Source organism: Misgurnus anguillicaudatus, chromosome 19, assembly GCF_027580225.2.
Source record: "Misgurnus anguillicaudatus chromosome 19, ASM2758022v2, whole genome shotgun sequence".
In the NCBI taxonomy this organism is placed as follows: domain Eukaryota; kingdom Metazoa; phylum Chordata; class Actinopteri; order Cypriniformes; family Cobitidae; genus Misgurnus; species Misgurnus anguillicaudatus.
In genome coordinates, this window is record NC_073355.2 from 707,931 (window position 1) to 734,815 (window position 26,885).

The following is a 26,885-nucleotide window of genomic DNA, read 5'->3' on the forward strand; positions in this document are numbered from 1 at the left end:
CCAAATTACCACACCAACTTGAGGATGTACCCCGCACAAGAAAAATAGGCAGACAACAAGAATGAATGTCTCTAAAACAGTGCAAGCGTCCTCTCCCAAGGTCTAGGGCTGGGCTCCAGTTCCCTTTACCAAACGTGGCCGACCACTAGCGAGTATAACCCAGGTCTCTGTCTCCAGATGGCAAGGGCTGGGTGGTTTAGTGGCTCAGTGGGACTTCAACACAGATTTTGGGCTCTGCAGTAGACTCAGACAGAAAGGAATAAGTAGGTATACTTCACAACTTAACAGACTCTTCACTGAACCCGGACAGCGGGGAGAGGGTAAGTATCTTTCTCAGCGTTAGCAGAATCTTCACTATACATGGGCAGAGAGGGAGGTGGAAAGTATACTTCACAGCTTTAGCAGGCTCTTCACTGTACTCGGGTAGAGAGGAGAGAGGTCAATGTACTTCACAACTTTAGCAGGCTCTTCGCTGTACCCGGGTGGAAGGGAGAGAGTTAAGTATACTTCACAGCTTTAGCAGGCTCTTTACTATATTCAGGAGAGAGGTAAATACTCTTCCCAGCTTTAGCAGGCTCTTTACACTTTATAATACTCAGGTAAAGAGAAGAAAGGTAAATATACTTTCCAGCTTTAGCAGGCTCTTTACTGTATTCAGGAGAGAGGTAAATACACTTTCCAGCTTTAGCAGGCTCTTTACCCTTTATAATACTCAGGTAGAGAGGAGAAAGGTAAATATACTTCACAGCTTTAGCAGGCTCTTCACTGTACTCAGTTGGAGAGGAGAGAGGTGAGTATACTTCACAGCTTTCGCAGACTCTTTACAATACTCAGGTAGAGAGGAGAGGGGAGTATACCTAACAGCTTTTGCAGGCTCTTTACTGTACTCATGTGGAGGGCAGAGAGATGAGCATACTTCACAGCTTTCGCAGACTCTACAATACTCAGGTAGAGAGGAGAGAGGTGAGTATACTTCACAGCTTTAGCAGGCTCTTCACTGTACTCAGGTGGAGAGGAGAGAGGTGAGTATACTTCACAGCTTTTGCAGGCTCTTTACTCTTTATAATACTCAGGTAGAGAGAAGGAAGGTAAATATACTTCACAGCTTTAGCAGGCTCTTTATTGTATTCAGGAGAGAGGTAAATACACTTCCCAGCTTTAGCAGGCTCTTCGATGTACTCAGGTGGAGAGGAGAGAGATGAGTATACTTCACAGCTTTAGCAGGCTTTTCACTGTACTTAGTTGGAGAGGAGAGAGGTGAGTATACTTCACAGCTTTCGCAGACTCTTTACAATACTCAGGTAGAGAGGAGAGGGGAGTATACCTAACAGCTTTTGCAGGCTCTTTACTGTACTCATGTGGAGGGGAGAGAGATGAGCATACTTCACAGCTTTAGCAGGCTCTTCACTGTACTCAGTTGGAGAGATGTGAGTATACTTCACAGCTTTCGCAGGCTCTTCAATGTACTCAGGTGGAGAGGAGAGAGGTGAGTATACTTCACAGCTTTAGCAGGCTCTTCACTGTACTCATGTGGAGGGGAGAGAGGTGAGTATACTTCACAGCTTTCGCAGACCCTTTACAATACTCAGGTAGAGAGGAGAGAGGTGAGTATACTTCACAGCTTTAACAGGCTATTCACTGTACTCAGTTGGAGAGGAGAGAGGTGAGTATACTTCACAGCTTTCGCAGACTCTACAATACTCAGGTAGAGAGGAGAGAGGTGAGTATACTTCACAGCTTTAGCAGGCTCTTCACTGTACTCAGGTGGAGAGGAGAGAGGTGAGTATACTTCACAGCTTTAGGAGGCTCTTTACTCTTTATAATACTCAGGTAGAGAGAAGGAAGGTAAATATACTTCACAGCTTTAGCAGGCTCTTTATTGTATTCAGGAGAGAGGTTAATACACTTCCCAGCTTTAGCAGGCTCTTCACTGTACTCAGGTGGAGGGGAGAGAGGTGAGTATACTTCAGAGCTTTTGCAGACTCTTTACAATACTCAGGTAGAGAGGACAGAGGTTAATATACTTCACAGCTTTAGCAGGCTCTTTACACTTTATAATACTCAGGTAGAGAGGAGAAAGGTAAGTATACTTCACAGCATTAGCAGGCTCTTCACTGTACTCGGGTAGGTCGGAGAGAGGTAAGTATACTTCACAGCTTTAGCAGGCTCTTCACTGTACTCGGGTAGGTCGGAGAGAGGTAAGTATACTTCACAGCTTAAGCAGGCTCTTCACTGTACTCAGGTAGACGGGAGAGAGGTAAGTATACTTCACAGCTTTAGCAGGCTCTTCACTGTACTCAGTTGGAGAGAAGAAAAGTTGATATATTTCACCGCTTTAGCAGGCTCCTCCAGCCTTTCCCTCACTGTATCTCCGCTGCGTATCTCCCTATCCTTCCTCGTCCTCTCAAGACAACCGAAAAACCCCTTCTTGCCCGCATCGGCTTCTTTTATCCCCCACTCAATCCAGTCGCCTGCCTACATTTTTCCTCACACAGCTGTCATTGATCAACCTAATTAACGTTCGTTCCCAGCGTATTCTTCTTGCATCCGCTAATCCCCCGGAAAAAACCCAGCATAGGTAGTTTTTTGCTCATTACCCCAATTTCGCGTGGCATGTAAACACCATAACCGGCTTTCTTGCGTGTGAAAGATAAATGTCAAATGGGGAAGTAAGTGCTAAGTAATGCATAAAAGTCTCCGCTCAACTGAAGCAGGTGGCAGAGAAACTGCGAAAATAGAAGCTCATTTTACATTTACAGGTTCTGCAGACACGAAAAGAGATACAACAATATAGCTTAAAGGTGCAGTGTGTAATTTTTAGAAGGATCTCTTGAAAGTAATGCAAAATAATATACAAAACTATATTATCAGTGGTGTATAAAGACCTTTTAAAATGAACTATTATGTTTTTATAACCTTAGAATGAGACTTTTTATCTACATATACAGAGGGTGACCTTACATGGAAGTCGCCATTTTGTGCCGCCATTTTTCTACAGAAGCCCTTAACGGACAAACCTTTTTACTAAGTTGTCTCCGACGATGAAATGTTTGTCCGGTGGTGGCTATCGTAGCTTCTTTATGCGTTTCAAAAGCAAGGGTTGGGCAGTGGACTGAGCCGTTGGTTGCAATTCGCAACCTCACCACTAGATGCCACTAAAATTTACACACTGCAATTTTAAGACAGATCTGCCATCGGCTTTTTGAACAATAATCGTCCAACGGCACATCTGTCTTAAGCTATATTGTTGTATCTCTTCTCGTGTCTGTAGAACCATGTACTATAGGCGAATATATGAAGAGTTTGGTTCCAAAACGCGATAAACGCCATTTTTGAAAAAAAAATGAGTTACTGCCAAAATCACCCTTACGAAAATTAACCATGGTTTTATTGTGGCAAAAGTGTACCAACCATGGTTTTTTGGTCAATTGATTACTATGAGCAAAACCATGGTTTTACTACACTTTACTACACATGGTTTAACTATGGTTTTTGAAAACCATGGTTGTCAAAACCATGGTTATTTTGTGGTAACCATGGTTTTACTACAGTAACCAAGGTTTTTTGGTCTTAACTGTAGTAAAACCATGGTTAATTTTCCTAAGGGCAGTATTACATCAGGTCAGTGTTTAAAAGTAAATAATGGTGCTTATCTCCCGACAGCATCAAGTTTCTCATGCTAACACATTGACCCCAGAGGATCTTATGAAAAACTTTACATTATTTTACTCAAAGTCAACGAAAATCGAGCAGGACCAAAACATTTTACAGCTGATTATGACCTGCCCACAGCTAGTTAGTGTGTAAACATCATATCAGGCTGTGTTTTCAATTTGTGTTGTTTTCATTTCCAAATGAGACTTTTTCAAGGAGGGATATACTAAACGTGTCTGGCTGTGAAGAATCAGTGGTTAAAATTAATTTTTAAAGGAGGGATTTAGACATTTTTAAACTTTTAATTTACTGTCAGAGAGTCACGTTAGCAAGTGGCTAGTGCATGCCCTGCTGATAAAACCAGCATACCAGTAAGACCAGCATATGTTGTGTTTTGGTGCTGGTTTGCTAGTGAACACCAGCTAAATCAGCACCAGCATTAGCACCAGCTAAACCAGCACCAGACCAGCATTAGCACCAGCATCCCATGCTGGTCATACCAGCAAGACCAACATATGTTGTGTTTTGGTGCTGGTATGCTGGTGGCCACCAGCTAAACCAGCATAGACCAGCTGGTCCATGCTGGTTTGATGCCGTTTTATTCAGCAGGGTGCTCACTTACGGTTTTGCTGCGACCCAGTTAGCTTACATAAATGCTTAAATTAGTGTAAAATTGTTAGTTTCTGTCGTCGTTTTTATTGCTTGGATTAATGATGAATGTTGTGTATTGATGTTGATAATGTCTTCACAGTAAATCATGTTAGCACTAGGTCAATACATGTTGCACTATTGTTGGTCTGTGCCACTGATCTGTGATCTGTGCAGGGACACTGTCAGTTGACCAATCAGAGCAGAGTACGCTACTGAAAGGTGGGGTTTATACTGTACAATAAATATCTAAGTATTTTCTACAAACTGTAATAAATGTTTACATGCAAGTAAAATACTTATTTGAGATGTCACAATCACCTTTATTAAAAGATTACATGATGAAAATAAAATTCAAAGATAACATACAGATGCACAAAATGCAAGCTTACACCTGACCTCAGTGTACATTTCTGTCATAGCTTCTGTTCATATCAACTATACTGGTAGAGGTGGTAATGTCTAATTCCATGTCCTGCTGGGAAAAAATTGTGTGTGTGTGTGTATGCATGTATGTTTGTGTATATATATACATATATTATACCACCCAGCTCTAATGCATCAACCCTGCATAAAACAACAACAACAAATGTAAAGCAAAACCATATAGTAAACAGTTAAATAAACTAAATGAAACAAGTTAAATTCAGTACAAAACAGCACATTACATTTTTACAGTATGTGAAACAGTTTAACACAAGTAAAGTATAGCTATTTACCTGCACAATCATTTTTTAAGTTTGTCTAAATTGACTAACAAAGTTAAAAAGTTATCTGCATTTTTTCATTGTAAAAATATTTTTCCAGACACTTTTTATTATGGACATGTTATGTTAACTTTACATTTTTGCAGATAAAAATAATGACAATCAAACTTTAGAAAAAAAATCAGTAACACATATAATCAATTATAAAACAAGAAAAATGCGAATTTGTTTAAATGTTTGTAGTTCATGGAATTTCATTCCTCTAATAAAATGGGAAATAAATAAATTGTAAAACACATTTATGTTTTACAGTGTATATGTGTATATTGTGTATATTAAACAATATCACCTCAAACTTTAAATCAACTCTGGAAAGCAGAATTTAACTTTAAAATTACTTCAGAGCTTTGTAGATTTCGGAAAGTGAAATAAAAGTCCTGCTCCAGGTAAATAGCAAAACGTTTCCTTCTTCTTCAGAACAGTTTATTTTGTGACTCTCAGATAGAAATATTTTTTAATTGTGAATAAATTAAGGTTGGTTTCATTATTATTTGTTTTTCAGACATTCTTCTTCAAATATAATAAGTATCAGCTGTTTTTTCCATTGAAAATGGGTAAATGTTTACATTGTACCATACAGGGTCTTTTAAATGTAGATCCAATAGGACAAATTTGTTAAGAACAAGAATCTTAAAGGGGTGGTTTCCCGGACAGGGATTAGCTAAAGACAGGACTAGGCCTTAGTTTAATAAGGAATTATAACTAGTTTTAACAAACATGCCTTACTAAAAACATTACTGGACTAGTATAATCCCTGTCCGGGAAAACCGCCCCATAGAGTGCTAAGATAAGTTTAATACTTCTTGAGTTACATGCATGCAAACTAAGAGTTTTTAGCCAGGGACCTTTGGTTAAGGTTAACACAGAATGACTGAAGTGTTGTCTTTTATCATGGACGCATAAAAGAGTTTAACCATGGCAAAGAGCGAGACACTTTCTGTATGACATAACCATTCTTACAGTCGATTCCTGAAGGTTGACTCACAATGCCAGTGAGGAAGAAAACCTCTCGATAAAGAGTGAGTACAGGGCTGCCCGATCCAAAGATGCAGTCTGCTTTAGCTTGTGGTAGAGTACACGACATCTTGTTGGTCACCTTAAAACAAAATTAAACCAGCTGGTTATACATACTTTAAATAACCATAAACACCGTTTTGAATTAAACAATGAATTTTCTTTGTTTCTAATTGGTTGTCATACTTTGTCATTTTTTTTCAAACATACTCATGAATCATTCAGAGCAGTTTAAAAAGTGCTTTGATGTTTAATTAGAAGAAACAAAAAGCAAATGCACATGATGAAAGAGAATATCTAAAGCAGTAGTGAAATATCTGTGTTTTATCAGTGTGTTACTCTTTGGCAAATTTGAACTTTACTACATCCCAATGCATAACTTTTCATGCTGAGTACTTTACATCTCAGATCAAAAGTATAAAGACTTTATACTTTTGATCTGAGATGTAAAGACATTTTTCGTAAAGATATTTGGGATGCAACAAACAACATGTCTGTGGCAATACTGATATTCCATTACTTAGAATGACCGATACCGAAAACAAATAGTTTTGCTTTTTACTCATTGTTTCAATTGATTATGTCATAAAATCCTAGAAGTGCAATTCTTTTGTCTGATTACAGGAAGATATATCGGTGCATCACCAACAGATATATCCATGTAGATATACTACTGTATGGATATTCGTATTTCATACAGACATTTCTAGGCCAAAAAAAACCACAATTTTAAAAACATTTAAAAAGACAGATTTATCCTTGGCGCGGGTGTTAAAGCAAATAAAAATCCTGAGCCTGAAAGTTTTCAGGGGGCGGGGGTGGACACGTTGTTGAAAATATTGTTGACACTAATTAGTAATCTATTTGCCATTAGCACCTGACAGGCTCATACTACAGATTATGATGGAGTCATTTGAAACAGCAATATGAAGAAAGGTAACTAAAATATGGCACAGTTTGTTTAACTTTTTTGTCATCATTTACTATATGCCCCAAATTCAGTCACTTTGTGCATTTAAAGGTAAATATGTTAATGTGGTGCATTTTGAGAGTAAAAATAAGTAACATAGGTCTATGAGGAATTTTATGTTCTTAAAATCTTTGGTTGCATATATGTATGGTAATAATAAGGCAGACAAGCCACATACAAAACTTGATAAATGAGATTCACCATTGGTCAAAACATGTTTCATGTTTATAAAATAATTAGTGGTGGTATATTTAGCACAGATTTACTATTGATTGCTAAACAGCAAGCAACCTTTGCACCCTAAATTTGAAGTGAATACTGTAACATTAAAGTTACATCATTTAAATGATGTTGTGACTTTGCCTTTCAGAATTTAGTCAAGTGCATTTGTACCCCACGGTTTGGTTTGGGTCAGGTCGGGTCAGCTCACTTCACTTTGGCGTGGTTAGCTTCTCCATCGAGTTCAGTAACACTTTAGATTGGGAGGGATTATAGGCGTGTCGTTATATTTGCGCAGCCTACTGCTGTTACATCATACAAGTGAGAGCGTTGTTCTACATTCTTATACATTCATTTATTTCTCAGTCCGCCACAAAATTAAAATTGACCACCACAAATAGATGTTTGCACATCGCGTTTATCACTACCTCTGTCTCACATGACAGTTTCTGTACAAACACCCGTGGTGTCAGTCAACATGCTCTGCTGAGCCTCACTGAAGTTGCATTTAAGCACATACAGTCAAGCTCAAAATCATTCATACCCCCTGTAAATACTATCAAAGGCGGCTGTGAAAACAAATCTGCATCGCCAACAATCTTGATCTTCTCTTCAAAAAATCTACAAAAATCCAACATTCCACTGGAAGAAGAACAATTGTCAAATGGGGGAAAATTTCATTATGAGAGAAATATTTTTCTCTAATACACACTGCTCACAATTAATCATACCCTTTTATTCAATTCTTTTTGCAACCTTCTTTTCCCAAGAGAACAGCTCTGAGTCTTCACCTATAATGCCTGATGAGTTTGGAGAACACCTGACAAGAGTTTAGAGATCATTCCTTCATGCAGAATTTCTCCAGATCCTTCAGATTCCAGCTCGTACAATGTGTACAATGAAATCTACTGCTGTATCTTTAATGTTGTGGGTCTATTTTTCTGCTGGAGGTCCTGGACGTCTTGATCAGATACATGGCATCATAGATTCTATGAAATACCAACAGTTAAAAAATCAAACCTGACTGTCCCTGTTAGAAATCATATAATGGGCCATGGTTTGATCTTCCTTCAGGGCAATGATCCAAAACAAACATCAAAACTAACACAAAAATGGGTCACTGAGCAAAAAATGAAGCTTCTGCCATGAAAATCCCAGTCCCCTGACCCGAACCCTAGAGAAACTGAGTGGGATGAACTAAAGAGAAGAGGCACCAACATGGAGCTGGAATCTGAAGGATCTGGAGAGATTCTGCATGAATGAATGGTCTCTGATCTCTTGTCAATTCAATTCAATTTTATTTATATAGTGCTTTTCACAAATGTTAATTGTTGCAAAGCAGCTTTACATGAGTAGATGTAAAGGAGAACACAGAAAATCAATAAATAATATAAGCAGTAGAACATAGCGGCTAAGGTTAAACCGTACAAGCAAGCGTATTAATAGTGTTACATATACAGTAAAGTGCTAAGCTAAGCCAAAGTTGGCTATATATATATATATATATATATATAGATATAGATACGGTAGGGATAGGAAGCGGGTAAGCAGATTAAACTGGTTGTCAGGTGTTCTCCAAACTCATCAGGCATTATGGGTGAAGACTCAGAGCTGTTCTCTTGGGAAAAGAAGGTTGCAAAAATAATTGAATAAAAGGGTATGATTAATTGTGAGCAGTGTGTATTAGAGAAAAATATTTCTCTCATAATGAGATTTCCCCCCATTTTAAAATTATTCTTCTCCAATGAAAGGTTGGATTTTTGTAGATTTTTTTTAAAGTAAAGATCAAAATTATTAACGATGCAGATTTGTTTTCACAGCCTTCTTTGGTCATAGTTACAAAGGATATGAATAATTTTGAGCTTGACTGTATGTGGACGTGCTCGTCGCGAATGTTTCACCACAAACTGCAAGTCTGGATAAAAACTGTTATGGTGTTCCTGATTCTTAACCTGTGGATGTTTTTCATTGCTAAAAGGGAGTTTGGGAACTTATGTTGTCATCTGTGCTCTGCTATGTTTGCTCGAGACAGCGCAAGCTAGCACTAAGGTAAAGCTTATCTTTAGCAATGACGCTGATAGTGACGATTCTCTGAGAACAATCAGTGATCTACAGTGTTTTCGCATCACGTTTGGTATCAGCTCGGGTCGCTTGGAACCCCAACCGAGGTGGTACGAATAAAGTATCGGGTACTACGTACTGCATCCAATGGAAAAGCTCCCAAAAGAAAGCTGACCCGACCCAAACTAAACCAAACCAAACCGTGGTGTACTATGCAATGGAAAAGCGCCATTAGCAAAGCATAAATGGGGTTGCACACCGGACACGCAGCTCAGCGCTGCGCCATTCTAAAAAAAATAAAACACATTGTTTTCTATGGGTATACTCACACCAGCGCCGACTGATGCACCACTCACATAGTTTAACATTAAATAACATCATATTTGTCCCAAATCAATAACGATTAACATTGGCTGCTAACGTATATTTTGCATTTTGAAGTAGATGCTATTGGACGAAGCTTGCGCTATTTAATGTGCACTTCCGGTTTATGATACCTCTGAGTTGTCATAGACGCGACTCGACGCGGCGCTGAGCTGCGTGACCCCCTTAACAGTCAAGAGCTCTGCGTTTCACACACACACACACACACACATGCAGCCAAAACAGATCCACAAAAGTGTGTTTGTAATAATAATTAAACTGCATGCGTTAACTTTTTTTTTATCCGTAGCCAACTCCGCACTCCGAAGATCCGGCACAATGCCGGAAAACTTTAAGCGCTGCTGACGTATCTACTAACCTGAGCAGAGTGACGTTGTGAACACACTGATAGTTTCTCATAAGACAGATGGTTTAATAAGAGATTCCCCTGAAAGTCCTTCCATCCGGTGACTGTACCCATATAGTTTCCTGCCATGAGGACGCTGTCAGCGAAGTCTCTCTCTGGCAGGCATGCCGGCACTACGCTCTTCTTGAAGACAATCCTGTCCCTCAGCTCCAGCATGGCCATGTCGTTCTGAGGACTGCTGTCAGTGTAGAGCGGATGGATGTGCACCTGCTTTACTTGCAGCACCTGTTCACCTGCCTCAAACGTCGTCATGGTTTTACCTGCCGAGTTTCATACAGGGTTACAGTTACGCTCATCACAGTGTTATTATGGCACATTTGACTTCTGAACAGACTCACCCACTGCCACCTGGAAATCATCGTACTTCCTTGCACACTGCGCTGTGGTAAGAACCATATTCTCCTTAAGAATGACACCACTGCAAAAGCCATCAGAGCCGTGACGCAGCAACGCCTGGTTAATAAAAAGGCACAAAACAAAGCTCAAATTCGGCACGTTCACACCGTGTTATGATCCGGCTGAATTATTTATTTACCTGCCAGGGACACTCTTCTGGACCACAGGTGAGTCCTGCATACTCAGACTGTACGTTAGTTGATTGACGTCTGTTCCACTGGCTTAAACTGCTCACTTTTCCACATGGGAACGCCACTGCTGGAACAGCAGGAAACAGTTCATCACAGATGATTTGGTAGCCAAGATTCAAACTGAGGAACTAAATCTTCTCGTGTAACACGTTTAATATGTAAGTAATATGGTTTCACATGCTTTCTCATATGGCACACACTCACCTGCTGGGACGCACGTTTCTCTCTCCTGCAGTTTCCAGCCACGGGCACACAGACACTCATACGACTGATAGCCGGGTTTACAGAACTGACTGCAGCCTTTGCTCTTATCTATAGGACACACTGTTTGATCTGGATGTGACAAAAATCAGTCAGGGTCAGATCATCACTCTTCTGAGAAAACGAACATTTTTTATACAAGTATAGTCAAGTCAAGTCCATTTATAGAGCTTTTTACAATTATGCATTGTACCAGAGCAACTTCACATGAAGACACCACAAAAATAATAATTCTATTGCCGTCATAAATAGATTTTAGTTGAATAAAATGGAATAAACAATTTCACTGATTATCATACATGTAGTCGATTAATTTAATAAGTACCATGCGTCATATTAAACTAGACATGCCTTTCCATCTTACGTGGAAACAGGTGCGTAGCTGTCATCTTAAAATTGTGGGTGGGACAGGGCAGTCCTCAAAGTGCATGGAAGATGAATTGGGCGAAAGTGCTTTTTACCCAGTAAAAGAGGGCTTACCAAATATATTAGGATATTGACCCAATTTTTCCAAAAAGGACAGTAAAGGAAAGAAAGAGAGGTTATAGTTTTCAACTACAGAAACTTAAAGCTCCCGTTCTGTCTGTGTTTTTGAAGCTTTGATTGTGTTTATAATGAGCAATATAACAAGTGTTCATGTTTCACGTGTAAAAAAACGCTGTATTTTTCACACAATTTACTTATCTGTATAGCACTGTTTTCACTGTCCTCAAAACAGGCTGATGTCTTCCTTGTTATGTGAAGTCCCTCCTTCAGAAATACGTAACAAGTTCTGATTGTGTAGTTTGTTTAGTGTGCTGTGATTCGATAGCAGCTTAGCTTAGCAGAGCCGTTTGAGCCAAAGCTGGTGACTGACGTATTCCTGTGGGCGAAGTTTAGTCAACTAACTGTTTTACTGACGTCATTAAAGCAGGAAATAGAGGGCTGTAGTCTAAACCGGCCGTTCGTTGTTGGCTTTGAAAGAGGAATTCTATTAAAGAGAATATATTGCCTGGCAGTGAACTTTGAGCTTTATCATTTTACAGGTATTATTTATGCTATTATAGCAACATTACACACTAACTAGGGTTTCAAAAATGGTATCAGGAAGAACGTGACCTTTAATAAAGTAATCAAATGTGAAATAATTAAGCAATATCTCTCAAGTAGGAGTGTGATATTGCTCTGTATCATCATGGCTGTGATTAGGTCAGAGGTCGTAGGCTGTGTTTGCTTTTATACAACAGTTCGACTGCACACGTAACGTTTGAAAAAAGAAAACAACAACAGAGTTATTTAAAAAGCCTCTTTGTTGGGGAACTACTTTCTTCCGCCACAGATTTGAAGGCTAGAATGACAGGTAACACTTTCAGCTGTTTTGAATGTCATTATAACCCAATAGAGGGAATAGCCGTTTCATAATATTACCGTTTCTTGGTTACAATGTGTAGTTTTAAGATTAGTTCAGTCGAGATTATATATGTATTATATTTAAATCTGCAGTCGATAAGTAAAGTTTGTTCTTGTCAGTACTACATAAAAAAGATTAATTAAGCGTTTTTTTTTTTTTATTGTAACCAGTTTATAAATCAGAGAGATGTTTCTGCTGATAAATATCAGTGGTGATATCTCACAACGTGTTTTAATAGTCACGTCACGCGAAAATAAATTTTATTAAGTGTCCAAATGTAAGTATCCTTACTTGCAGTTACAAACTGAGACTTTACGTAGACCTTAGTGCAGCCTTTGACACAATAGATCACACTAGGGCTGGGCAGTAGAGATAAAATGTTTATCATTGATATTACATATTATCATGACTTAAAAAGTAGGAAAAAAGTTTTCATTTAACCAATGTATGTTTTATTGACACACTTAAGGCAAACAATAAACAATTTTAGTTTAGCAGTACAAAAAAATGTGTATATCTTACATAAAGATTAAATTTGTGTTAAATAAACTCTATAAATGCCCCCTCTGGAGCATTTTCGTCACCATAATGTTTGATTCCTGTTCTTTGTTTCTTGTTGTTTGTTCTAAACTTTCTTTGCAATGGTTGATCGGCTTCTTTTCTTCACCTACATTTTTTATGAACTGTAAATGTCGCCAAATCAGTACGGCCTGGTAGATTACTAATTTGAATAAGAAATCATTTGTATTGCGTATATGTATAGAACACTGCCATCCGCACGTAGCTATTTTGAAAGCTGCGCTAACGCGTGCACAAGCCGGAAAAGAAGTATATCCAGCCCACAAGTATGCACAGCTTACACACAACATTGTTCCGATGCTGGTCAGACGAAAAAACAAAGAACTGTCACACTGCCGAGCTAACAATTCCTTTTATTATTGACCACAGCACTCATTTTTACATGTTTTCGTGCTTTTTGATGGCACAACCGAACCCCATAGCAACACTTGTTACTGCCTGTTTGCTTGTCACTCGCAGCACACTCTTTTATCAGGGCATATAATAGACTGTTTAAGATCTAGGAACAGCGATGTAATGTAGTCCAATGCAGTTTAAGCAATGCATTAACAGGTGTCATATCGAACGTTTTCGAAAATATTGAATTTGGTCATATCGAAAACCACTATTTTTGTAAACTAACTGACTGTATTAGCGATATTAGTGACTAGATGACACATAACTTCCTTATGTTAAACTCCAATAAGACAGAGATACTTATTATTAAACCAAATAGCTCCAAACATAATATGTCAGATTACAAGTGGCCCATAGATGGCTGTGGTGCCATCTTCCACGGTTAAGAACTTAGGTGTGATGTTCGACAGCAATTTATCCTTCGACAGCAATTTATCCTTCGATAATCATATCTCCAATGTCTGCCGCATAGCATTCTTCCATCTTAGAAATATCTCAAAATACACCATATCGTCGCTGCCCGATGAAACTCACGTATGTCCAAAACAGTTACTTTTCAGGGAGTGAAAAAAAACTACCGTATATCAAAAGCAGTTAAATGTAGCGTTGTCATACTTGGTACGGCATCTTTACATGTAACCATATTCTTGCCAGTGTAATGATATAATCCACATTTGACCAAAATTGAGTTTAAATGGACATGCGTGCATATTTTACAGTAACTGTGGTCGATACGCGTTCTTCCCATCATTAATTAGAATGCCAAAGTCGCGTTTCATATTGACAGATGAATACGCTCAGTTTATTAAATAGCCTACGTCTTAGTTACGCTTACTTTATTTAATATTAATTATAAGTGTATTAAATGTCTCTTGCAAGCTATTAAGGGACAATGAATCAATACACTGGCATGGTAATGCTAGACAGCAGGTGCGTCAGTTTGTGTTGAAAAGTGGTGGGGACAAAAGATCAGATAAAAAACATTATTGCAGGACGGGGTAAATATTGAATAACAGCGCATCAAAAATGGGCATAGCGTAGGCCAGTCAACAACAAGAAAATACTCAGCATAAAACCCTCAACAATGTCGACTGCACACATGTAACAGTCCCTGCAACACCAGCTCAACCGAACAATGCCAAAGCACCATACCGTAGAAAACAGCAGCACGTTTAGTCAATGATTGCAATTAATTTCATTATATATGTACAAGAAAACACACCATAAGCATACAACGCAACATATGTGACCCTGGACCACAAATCGCTTCGCTTGATTTTTCAGAACATTTTAACCAAACGCCTTCAAAAAGCGGTGGGATGTCCCCAGCGTAAATAACACTATGCTAGACAGATACTTTGTTTGCACAGTCGTACCGTAATTTAGTCACTCCTAGACGTACGTCTGGCGTCAGGGGGAACGTTTAACTCGATGAAGGAAAGTCATTGTCTCACCAGGCTATGTTTATTCGGCTATATCCAGTGCTGAGCTTCAATGAAACTTTACGAGACCGGCGAGACGCTTTACAGGCGGGAGATACGTGGCGTGATTGACAGCTTTTGACACCAAATGGATATACGTGAAAATCAGATAACATGATTTCACAACTTTTCATTGGCCATTTAGGTATGTGACGCATACTGTATACGGAAATGAACCTGGACATTCAATCCGTCGAAAAATCTCAAAATTGGCAAAATGGACATACGTGGTTTTCATATATATATATATATATTCACCTAACGTGTCTGGGGAATATATATATATATATATATATATATATATATATATATATATATATATATATAAGCTGCTTTGAAACAATGAAACAATTGTAAAAAGCACTATATAAATAAAATAAGAATTGAATAAAGGCAAGTACACTTTACAACAAGTATGTACAGAACAGAAACGTTTTTTCATGAACATGCTGTAGTAGGTAAACGCTGTTGGGTTCTGTCATGTTACCTGTCTCGCAGTGAGTTCCCATGAAACCAGATTTACAAATGCAGTCATATCCCCCCACACTATCTGCACATAAGGCTCCATTCTTACACGGCTGGTCAGCACACTGGTCACCATCTACATTCATGTAAAAACATGACATTAATGACATATGATAATATACTTTAAACATTACATCTCTGTTTAATTCTCATCTAACAGTTCTCACCTATATTTAGCACAGACCACTTCTGATGATTTTAACAGCAGATATGAAGATCAATATCTTATCAATATTATTACCATGATATCATTATTATAACATGGCTCTCTAGAATATTTCAAATGAGATCAACTGTGGTCAGAAGAAAAATAAAATAGATTTGCAAGTGATTTTGTACATAGACATGTTCTTGATTTACAAGTGCCTCTCATGATTCAAAGTCTGTTATTCCCCGATAAACATCACCTGAAACTGATAACACTGTGACTGGCAAATACTGAGTGTCATCTTGACAGGTGCAATCAATTCAATATAAATATATGAGATTATATTTACAAATGATAAAACAATCTGATCTGAAAAGCCGTTATGAAATGCTTTGCAGTTCTTTCAAATGAGTTAATGAAATCTATCAAATCAATATTTCCTGTCTATATATTAAAGGTTTAATATTAATCCAGCTGGTTGTTATCCTCCACTTTATGTTTGTCCTGATCACCCTGTCAGGATTTATTCTGCCTGTTTGTTATCCCCTTACTTTACTTAGCAGTGCAGAATAAAGTCTGTGTGACTGTACATTATGTAGTCGTAGTCACTGAAAATGATTCATGTAATCTAATTAAAGTTCAACATATCAAATACAGGCAACTTAAGATCTCACAAACCAATACTAAAAGATCAATGAATTGTCAATGATGGATATGAATTGTTTGCAGATTTCCCTTCATGATAAACCACCAGCAGGCATCTTTGTTTTTGCACTATTCTTTACTTACCGATGTAGACGGACCAGAAGAGATCCTTTAAAGAAACATAAACACAGTCAATATATAATTACAAAATAAATACAGCTGTTGTTTTTATAAGACCGGTCGGTGACTTACTGTACGATAATTGTCCTGGAAAACTTCTCTGGCTTCCTCATAATCACAGACTTCTTCTAAACACTCCCTTTCCAAATTAGCAGGTAATTTAGTCTCTTCATCACCTGTGTTTGCTCTCCTCTGACGGGAAATGATGCTGTTTGCCTCTCGCTTTTCCAGGAACAAGGGTGCTAAAGTATCAAAAACACACAAAAGATACTAGCGAATGATCTCCAGATCTGATCGCAAAGATAGGTATTGATCCTTTATTTACATCATGTGGCTGTCATAAACAGAAACCAGAAAACCTGAAAATTTAAGTATTGGACTCGGTATCGGCCAAAACATAAAATTAAATGACTTGGATCAGGAGGCACAAAAAACATGATCGGGACATCCCTAAAACACACATCATACAATATCGGAAAACTCTGTGAATATGCACGTACATAAATTAGTAAAAATCTCGTCTCAGTCTCGTAAACCCAATCTTGTTTAAGTGTTTCGTCACTTTGTCACCCCTAGCATTTTATGTACAAGTAAGACATTTTATATTTGTTTACCTTTCCTCAAGCTATTTTTTGTTTTGGTGCTTTTTGTTGCACCACAATGTATGCACTCAATGTTACTTGACAAACATTAAGGAGGAATTTGTTTTAGAGTCACGGGTGTGCACTATTTTCAAATAATTGCTCTGGTGATTATTTTAAGACATTTGACAGGTCAGGTGTGTGTTTATAGAAAAATAATCAACACCCGTGTGTAACATTTCTCAACCAATCAGAATAAAGCATTCAACAGACCCGTGGTATTATTTTTTTATTAATTAATGAAATCTAAAAACCTGTGCCCGGTTGCATGAAAGTCCTTAAGCTAAGAAATCCCTTAAAGCGTAACTAAACCCCTGGTCAGAGCCTGACTCCACCCACTGGCAATATTTGAAAAATGCAAGAAAAGTGGGCAGATTCCAGCGGAGATAGAGGGGACGAACTAAGCTCGTACCAAGCATGTGGTGAGATCGTAACAAGGGCGTGGTGAGCTTAAACCTGCTTACGTAACGAGTTACTTTTTGGACCCAACATCCAATAGGAAAATTCAACTGCAGTAGCCACCGTTCAACCTGAAGAGGGCAGCACTCAGACGTTTTTACACCATATATTGTAGTATTGAAACACTTTATATCCAAATGTCAAAAAAATTACTAAAATCAATGAACAGCACTAATAAAGCATCATTCTTACAGATCATTAACTAAAAAAAGTTGGTTAAGGGTTAAGTTACTCTTTAAATATAAGGTTAAGGGTGCCCTTAATAAAAAATGGGTTGCAAGAAAAACCCTTAAGTGAACCTTAAGGCTATCAATAAGTATTTACCCTTAAATGCTAAAGTATTACCTTAAGTTATGCTATGCGTTGCAACAAATTCCTTAAGTCACATTTTCCCTTAAAAACTTAAGGTACTATAACAGGTCCCTTAACGTCACACGCGATGGCTGATTTTATGGTTATTTAAGAAAATGAAGTACCAACGCGCATTTCTAACCATCAAAATAATCCCTAGAGAAAAAGATGCGCATTTATTAGGAGAATAGTGGTTTGATCGTCCGTCAATCTAAAGTGTTTGAATTACTTTGAGGTTTTATACACGCGGCACTTTACAGTCTGTTATTTGCGATGTTTCATTGTACACAAATCCGCCATCTGTCGAGCTGCGTGCGTTGATTTGTTACCGCTGTGAGATTTTGTAACCATAGCAACCGCGTCTCCGCTGCCGTGTTTTGGCAGAGACTGCCGTAAAATACTTAGTATAAACACTTAGGTAAGGGTGACAGTTAAGACCTTTGTTGCAACGCTCTTAAATAAATCCCTTACCTCAGGGATTTTTTCTCCCTCAGGGAAACCCTCACTTAAGGAGTTTCATGCAACCGGGCACTGGTGAATGTATTCACAACTGGTGAAAGCATGAAGAGCGACTAAAATTTTAGCCAGTGCTCCTAATTTGTTGGGAGCAGCACTTCTCAGTTCATTTTGAGCCCTGATATATACACTATACAGTAGTGCCCAAAGTGAGATCATGATATCTTTGCTCTTTATACTGATTTTTTTATTAAAATGCATTAAAAATTTTGTATTAATGTTGCATTGGTGTGTTCAAATAAACTGAAACTCGGTTTAGTGAAGAATAAATAGCCATGAATAATGGCTACAAAATATTATCACAAAAGATCAAGATTAAATTGTCAATATATGATTTTTTACATTTATTTAGTTGTTGTTGTTGTTTTGTATATTTGAAATAAAACCCAAATTTTCTAATATGCTGTGTTTGCTTTTTGTTCAAATATTTGAATCATTTTATTTACTTTATACCTTAAACGTTTAGTGTTTTGTCCATTTTGTACCATACGTTTATATTTTAAGGTTTAATGTAACCTAAGGAGACATTAAAAGCAAATACATATTTCCCACCTATATGACATAACATGACATAAATTTGATGTATGTGTTTTGGCTATCGTATTCTTTGGTTATGATATGTTTATATGTGAATGTAGGTTTTTCACTCGTTTATGCAGTGCCTGTTTAGCAACATGTATTAAACTGATTAGTAATGAAAACCGTTACATTGTGTCGTATGTGTTGATGTTGTTTACGCGCTGCAGGCTTGATCACGTGGTGTCTGTTGTTTTATTCAGCGCTGGTGAGGATCGACCAATCACAGTTCATGTAACGATTTCATAAACATTGCGTGCGTGCTGGATATTCATAAATTAAACTACGATATTTACCGTGAAGACAGACAGCTTACATGCAGTATTGTGTATTTACCTGTTCTTATGTCCAATCCAGCGGTCACAAAACCAAATAAAGCTACGAGTGAAAAAATCCTTTCAAGAGAAGCCATGACGAGCTGCCTGGAAACCCAACACAATTCTGCGTTTATTGCTTTTATTATCGACCACTAAATATGGATAAAAGACAAAAGTAAGAACAGAAGTCAGCACTAATAATAGTCAATGTTTAAAGACCCATCGCGCCTTTGTAAAATATTTATTTTAAAATAAACTCGTAACATTAAAAGGTTAAATGAATGATTGTAACATATATCGTATGCCGCTATGTTTATTATTGACTGGAGTTATATAACGCTCACTTACCCGCTTAACTAATGACGCAGCAGATCTATGATATCCGACCTGCGCTGACAATAGATAGACTCGTTTGAGATGCGACGCGCCTGCGCCTCGAATCCACTGAAATGTATTATTTATTTATTATGCGCCGATGTGGACAAAAGTGAAGCGAGAGAGAGAGAGAGAGAGAGAGTGAGGGAGGGAGATTGGGTGGGTGGGTGGGAGTGCGCGTAAAGATACTGAACCAAATCTATTATGTTTAAAAGACATTTTATAATCAAATTTATACTCTTGTTGAATTTCATTAGTTGTCATAGTAGGCTGGGGTGTTTTGATTTTGATGGGATGGGATCAAAATGAACAAATCTTTTTTTGAGTAATTTCGTTATTTTTGTTTATTTGAATATGATGACGTGTTATTTCACAAATCCCCCCAAAACAACCACATACGCAAACAATTATGACATTTCTAACAAGTTATGAGAAATAAAAAGTATTATTTTATTAATTCTTGATATAAGCTGAAACCTGCACAAGAGACTACGATTATGCTGGGTACACACCAAAAGATTTTCTTAGACCACAAACATGAGGAGAAAAAATCCTAAATTTAACCGTTTTTCACCTATAGTGTGTGGTGTGCCATGATGTGTCAAAGACAGCACACCACACACAAACAGATTTTTAACCAGAGTCTCGACTGTGAACACAGGAAATCTCGCGAGACTTCAGAATAATGCAGGAGGAAATTTCAATGATAGTGTTTGAAACAGCAGCCATATCACCCTGTAGCCCAAGACAGCTTGCCCACTGAAGCTAATCAGGGTTGAGCCTGGTCAGTACTTGGATGGGAGACCACCTGGGAAAACCAGGTTGCTGCTGGTAGAGGTGTTAGTGAGACCAGCAGGGGGTGCTCACCCTGTGGGCTGTGTGGGTCCTAACACCCCATTATAGTGATGGGGACACTATCCTGTCAAAAAGGCACCGTCCTTCGGATGAGACGTTAAACCGAGGTCCTGACTCTCTGTGGTCATTAAAAATCCCAGGATGTTATTAGAAAAATAGTAGGGGTGTGCCCTGGCATCCTGGCCAAACTTGCCCATTGGCCTACTAATCATCCCCCATAGATACTAATAATTGGCTATATCACTCTGTCTCCTCTCCACTAATAAGCTGGTGTGTGGTGGACGTTCTGGTGCAATATGGCTGCCGTTGCATCATCCAGGTGGATGCTGCACATTGGTGGTGGTTGAGGAGATTACCCCATTCATTTGTAAAGTGCTATATAAATCTAATTAATTAATTAATTTAATTATTTTCACAGAAAATTCAAGAAAAAACGTTTGTCCTCGGGGTTCACTCCACACATCAGGATTTCTGATCGTAAATATGAAACATGTTTAATATTTACGATTCGCGATCGGGGCGGCTCCGACATTCTTTCGATCAGGTTCGGACACTCATAACACACCTTAAACCAGGGGGTAATCTGTAGAACCATCAAGATAATCGGGACAGAGGTAGGTTTGTCGGAAGTGGGGAATTGGCCCAAAATCAGCCCAATTATCTTTTGGTGTGTACCCAGCATTAGCTTACTTCCTAAGATGTACAAGACATGTGCTTCTGTCACATGACAGGCCCTACAGGCTGATTAGTTAAAAAGAATTGATTAGTTTGTGGCCGTTTCTCAATCCGAAAACTGCAGCCTCCCGAAGTCGCATTTGCAAGCTGCATACGTCATCAGAATATTAACAATTAACTTCACTATTATTCTTAATTAACTGTAAATTGTTGTAATATGCTTATGACTTGCGTAATGTTCAGTTAACTTAAAGAAACCAGGCTTGATGATGTAGGGTTAGGGTGTTCACGAGACAAAAGAACGAACGACTGGGACGGAAGACTCGAGAAATGGTGGACACCCAGGGTGAATATACTTTATTCAAGCAGTGGTACAGGAAAAAGTTTGCATCTTTCAAGAAGACTGATTATTTTGCAAGACAACGCTCCATCACATACATAACAAGTACTCAACTGCATGGCTGGCAAGTAAAGGCCTTAGAGATGAAAAACTAATGACATGGCCCCCTTCTTCACCTGACTTAAACCCTATTGAGAACTTTTGGACCCCTTCTTAAGCAGGACATTTACAGTGAAGGTAAACAGTACACCTCTCTGAACAGTGTCTGGGAGGCTGTGGTTGCATCTGCACAAAATGTTGGTTCAGACCAGATCAAGAAACTGACTGAATCCGTGAATGGAAGGCTTGTGAATGTTATCGAAAAGAAGGATGGCTATATTGATCACTGAGTATATATATTTTTTTATTTTAAATTTTTTTATTACATGTTTATTTGTAAATGAAGAGTTTGTTTATTATTCTCACTTTTAACAGGTGTAAAAAACCAAGTGAGATGGTAAAATCTTTGTTTTTCATTTAGTTGCCTAATAATTCTGCACACTAATAGTTGCCTAATAATGATGTACATAGAAATATCCTCTTAAGAAAGCCAAAATTTCACTTTTACTACTTAAATGTTCAGGTTTGAGGGTTTGTTAACATTTTGAATTGACCAAGAGCACTGTAGTTGTACAATAACAAAAGTAATCCTCAAAAATACAACTTGCCTAATAATCCTGCACAAGGTGTAGATAGATAAAAGGGCCTGAATCAGTTCACTGAGCTTTGGAACAATGGATCCACAGAGAAATGAAGGAATAGGTTGAGGTGAAGGAGGAGGAAGATAAGGAGGACATGGTGAAGGAGGAAGAAGAGGACATGGTGAAGAAGAAGGGAGAGGACATGGTGAAGAGGAGGAAGAGTATGTGGTGGAAGAGGAGGAGGATGTGGTGAAAGAGGAGGAGGACGTGGTGAAAGAGGAGGAGGGAGACGTAGGGCAGGGTGACAAGCAGTCTCAGATGAAATTCAAGCCACTCTAGCTGACCATGTGCTTGTCCATGGTATGAATATGAGGGAGGCTGAGCAACGGGTAAAGCCTAATTTGAGTCACTTCACTGTTGCCTTCATCTTCAGAGCCTTCAGGGAGGAAAACAGATAGGGGTACTTACAGTAAGACTGCTCTATACAGTAACTTTAGTGTGCATACACTGTTGGACTATGCTACTGGAATAAAGAAATGCATAAAATTGCCTTCCATAGAGTTAGACATATCAGTAGATGAATACCAGGGGTGGATCATGCAAGAGGATTTTACCCTCCCTGTTTGGCTAGGACCAATATAGTCTATGATGTGGGTGAGATTCTCTGGCCTGACCCAGAACAAAGACGGGATGTTGAGGAGGAATATTTTTTTAATTGTGCTGTGTAGCACATGAATGAATAAAAATGTGCTAATGCATAAATTGATTGTGTCTTTTTTGGTCATATGAAAATGTTTTTGAGGGGGAGAACCACAAGCAACTTACCAGTTTTGGATATATTGTTTTGAATTTATTGCACCATTGTGTAATACTATGTTGTAATGTGTGTATGTGTGTGTGTGTGTGTGTGTGTGTGTGTGTGTGTGTGTGTGTGCGTGCGTGCGTGCGTGCGTGTGTGCGTGCGTGTGTGTGTGTTGTCTGAGGGAAAATTCTGTTTTTTCAGTAAGAGTGAATGGTTTTGAGTGTAGAGCTTCATTTTGACCTGAAAATATGATGTTTGGAGAATTGGGTGAGATGTTATGATATTGTGTTTGCTGTTTTGAGAGTATGAGGCAAAGTTTCAAGAAATGTGTTTAAGCAACCAAGAAAAACTGTAATTAAATTAATAATAATAAAAGATAATCTACACAATTCATTCATCTAAATCTGTTAGTTTTGACTGACAACTCATTACACATTACTCGTGGTTCAATTAACGTCCTCTCCTCACCTGTGTCAAAGTGAAAAGTAAGTCAAATCAGCAAATTGTGCAGCTCAGTTTCATCTGTAAAGAGGCTACTGTAGTTTTTTCTTTGCAAGTAACTTATAGTGTTTTAAGTGATGATATATAGGCACAAGCCATTACTTTTACAAACCATAAGAAACCATATGTCAAAAGACCCTATAATTTGTTAAAGTTACAACCTAACACTATAGCTTTCAATGTTTGCTATTGAGATGAGTGGTTTAAGCATCCAGTAACACTAGTACTCTTCTTTACTCGGTGTATGAGACCTTCAAGCTTTAACTTCTCTCCTGCCGTTGCAGTAGATTAATGAGTAAGATAGAAAATAACAGCTTTGGACTTCTGGCATAAATGCTTGGTGTATAACGCTTTGTGCAGACCCTTGTTATCTGATATAAGAATTGCTTTATTTTAAGGTTTCTTGTAAATGTTATCATTTAATTTAGAGGGGAAAATAATGTAGTCTATGGATTAAAGAATGTTTTTGGGTGTATAGGATGGCCTGGGCGGGTGTGGGATTTCCCAGCCTGAAATGATGTCCCAGTCCGGCCCTGGCTGGTGCAACATGCTCTATGATTTCAAACTGGAATTGACAGGTCAGTGCAATATTATGAAGCTGCAGACTCAGAGCCTTCTTATGTAAAATAGTACGTGATGATATATTGCTGCAATGTTTTTTTTTATGCAAATTCCAATGGTCTTATTAACATTATATCATGCTAACATTACAAAACCATTTTTTTAAATATTTTGAATGGGAAGCAAATCTTAAATGAAAATAGACAAAGAAAAAAGGAAGAAAGAATTGTGTTAATGACTTTTCATCTTCAATTGCATTTAAAAGAACTCATTTATAAGTCACTTTGGATAAAAGCGTCTGCTAAATGAATAAATGTAAAATAATGTAAATGCATAAGTAATTACTTCCTGGTAGGTGATTTTTTCCTTCTTTTTTAGTCTTTTGGAAACTGCTCTGTCAAATACCTCGACTTCACTACAATAAAAAGATGAATGCCATTGCCAAAATATTGTGTAATAAAAAACACTATTTTTTTGCAAATGCAAATTACAAGCATACCTACCCTTATGATAATTAAGGGTTTTATTGTGGTAAAAGTGTAGTAACCATTGTTTTTTGGTGTATTGATTACTATCAGAAAAACCATAGTTTTACTAAACTAACCATGGTTTAACAATAGTTTTTATTTGTGGTTACCATGGTTTTATTACAGTAACCATGTTTTTTTTTGGTTTTGACTGTAGTAAAACCATGATTAAGTTTTGTAAGTGTGGCGAGGTCGTCTTTTTACAGTGATATTCAACACTCAAAAGGTATAAGAATCGACTACGCCACCCTGGGACTATACCAGGGAATCACAGTTCTCTTAAAATATTATAAGGAACCCAGGTTCATTTCACTGAATAAGATGGGCAAGAGACGTGGGTAGCAAAATAATGTTTGTTTATTGGTACAAATGTTAAAATGCAGAGACAAAAGTAGTCACAGTCCACAATAAGATTTCACAAGTAATTCAGAGCTGCAGCCTATTGGCATCAGAACGGCTAAAGAGAGGGAGTAAAAGGGAAGAGAATCACACTGGGTGCACACACGCACGCACACACGCACACACACACTCACTCCAATACCCGTGATTTTATCATTGGTGCTCACACAGCATAACACAGCACACGGTGAAGGAAAGCCTCACTGCCGTCGGACACACAGCTCCTGCAATTGTGATACAAAACAAAATATATCAATAGAAAATAAATCAATAACAACTTATTAATTGCAGGGGAGCAAAAGAAGCCCTCCCAGCGTAAAGGAAAAAGGAATAAATTCTAGCTTAAACAGCTAGATAATAACACAAAAAAAAGAAGAAACGTAAAGACAACAATGTCCAAAAGAAAACCTCAGCGTTCTGAATCGATCGAAAATAGGAAACACCATAAAGGGAAAACAAAAAAATAAAGAATCTGAATGAGCGCGGCCCTCAAACTCGTTATTATTTCCCCACGTAACGTACGGGAAAGAAGAGATCTTTAAATAGTCACAATAGGAGCAGGCTTTAACCCACAGCTCCAATCGGGCCGCGCTAAATCACCCAGAACAAAATAATGAAAACACAAAACCAGAATATAAAAAGGGAAAGAAGCGAAAGCAAATCCAGCAGGAACAAAACAGCAGCGTGCTTCTAGATGTAGTAGGGGAATGCAGCACACACAGTCTTAGCCCTAACAGATAATATACGATGATTAGTAAACTAGTTATAGTTTATGAACGGCAAATCGGAAATATAAACGCACATACCAAATAACGCAGCCCAAAGCTTGGCGTGCGTGAAGTTGGCCCCCACCCAACGCAAAACGTTGGCAAAATATGCTCAATCGTTTGTGCTCCGTTTGTGCTGGTTTGTGCCGCAAAAATTTTCGTTTGTGCTGCTTTGGTTTTTTAAATATTAAAAGAACATTTATAGGTCATACTGAGGTCACGTAGCCCCCCAACATGCTCCAAATTTACCCAAAATTAAACGTTTGTGCTTCGTTTGTGCTGGTTTGTGCAGGTAAAATTTTCGTTTGTGCTGCTTCGGTTTTTATAATATTTGACCTTGAAATAAGGCGATGACGTCACTCAGCCCCCCCACATGCTTCAAGTTCACCCGAAGTATTCTTGTTTGATTGTGCTTCATTTGTGCTGGTTTGTGCAGGTAAAAACTTCGTTTGTGCAGTTTTCGTTTTTTAGAAATTAAAAGAACATTTATAGGTCATGAGGTCACTTAGGCTCCAACATGCTCCAAATTTACCCAAAATAGTCTAAAAGTTTGTGCTTCGTTTTGTCATGGTCCTGTCTTCAAGTCACAGTTTTAAGTCATAGTGACAGGATCATGGCAGCCCAATGTTTTGTGTGAGAGCACTGGCTTTGTTTTTTCATTGCCATGTGCTTTCTGTCTCGTCTCCTGACCCCGCCCCCTTGTTTCCTCGTTAATTATCCCATCATTGTTTGATTCATGTCACCTGTTCCCCTCTTGATTTGCTCCTCTATTTAATGCCCTTGTGTTTGCTGTCCTGTGCTCGATCGTCTGTTTTCATGGAGTATGTATTGTTCATGTTTAGTCTTTGATGTTATCTAGTCAAGTCTTGTTAATGTTTGCTCTTGTCCATCTAGTGTTTATAGTTTAGTCCTGCCTTGTTAGTGTTCGTGTGTTATCTGTTATTGTTATTTTACCCCCTTGTGGGTTTTTGTTTTCCTGTTTATATTAAAGTCTTCAGTGTTTATCCCATCTCAGTCTGCGCTTGGGTTCTTTGTCTGCAAACCCTGACACGTTTGTGCTGGTTTGTGCAGGTAAAATTTTCGTTTGTGCTGCTTCGGTTTTTATAATATTTGACATTGAAATAAGGCGTTTATTCGATCCAATTTAATAGGAGGCGCTGTTTCAAAAACCGAGGGGTCTGAGAATGAGGGTCTTTGGGTGAGGGTCTGTAGCTGCAGGCTCAGGGTC

At 38.2% G+C, this 26,885-nt stretch overlaps 1 protein-coding gene across 1 annotated transcript; it reads right to left on the reverse strand.

Annotated features, from left to right (window-relative positions):
* Nucleotides 1-4,593: 4,593 nt before the first annotated feature.
* proza (protein Z, vitamin K-dependent plasma glycoprotein a) lies at nucleotides 4,594-19,680 on the reverse strand. Its single transcript, XM_055183136.2, has 10 exons — nucleotides 19,524-19,680; nucleotides 19,195-19,327; nucleotides 16,388-16,557; nucleotides 16,280-16,304; nucleotides 15,305-15,418; nucleotides 10,915-11,043; nucleotides 10,659-10,774; nucleotides 10,462-10,576; nucleotides 10,076-10,383; nucleotides 4,594-6,165 (listed from the first exon to the last, which is right to left on the reverse strand). Exons 2-10 carry the CDS (start codon nucleotides 19,268-19,270, stop codon nucleotides 5,959-5,961), a joined length of 1,260 nt encoding a protein of 419 aa, XP_055039111.1. The 5' UTR covers nucleotides 19,271-19,327; nucleotides 19,524-19,680; the 3' UTR covers nucleotides 4,594-5,958.
* Between the last annotated feature and the right edge of the window lie 7,205 nt (nucleotides 19,681-26,885).

Coding starts and splice junctions, on each gene's coding strand:
- proza (XM_055183136.2), bottom strand. CDS start 19,270: ATGGCTTCTCTTGAAAGGATTTTTTCACTCGTAGCTTTATTTGGTTTT. Junction 16,305..16,387: donor TCCAGGACAATTATCGTACA/GTAAGTCACCGA, acceptor GTTTCTTTAAAG/GATCTCTTCTGGTCCGTCTA. Junction 11,044..15,304: donor GGGAACTCACTGCGAGACAG/GTAACATGACAG, acceptor TGTCACATCCAG/ATCAAACAGTGTGTCCTATA.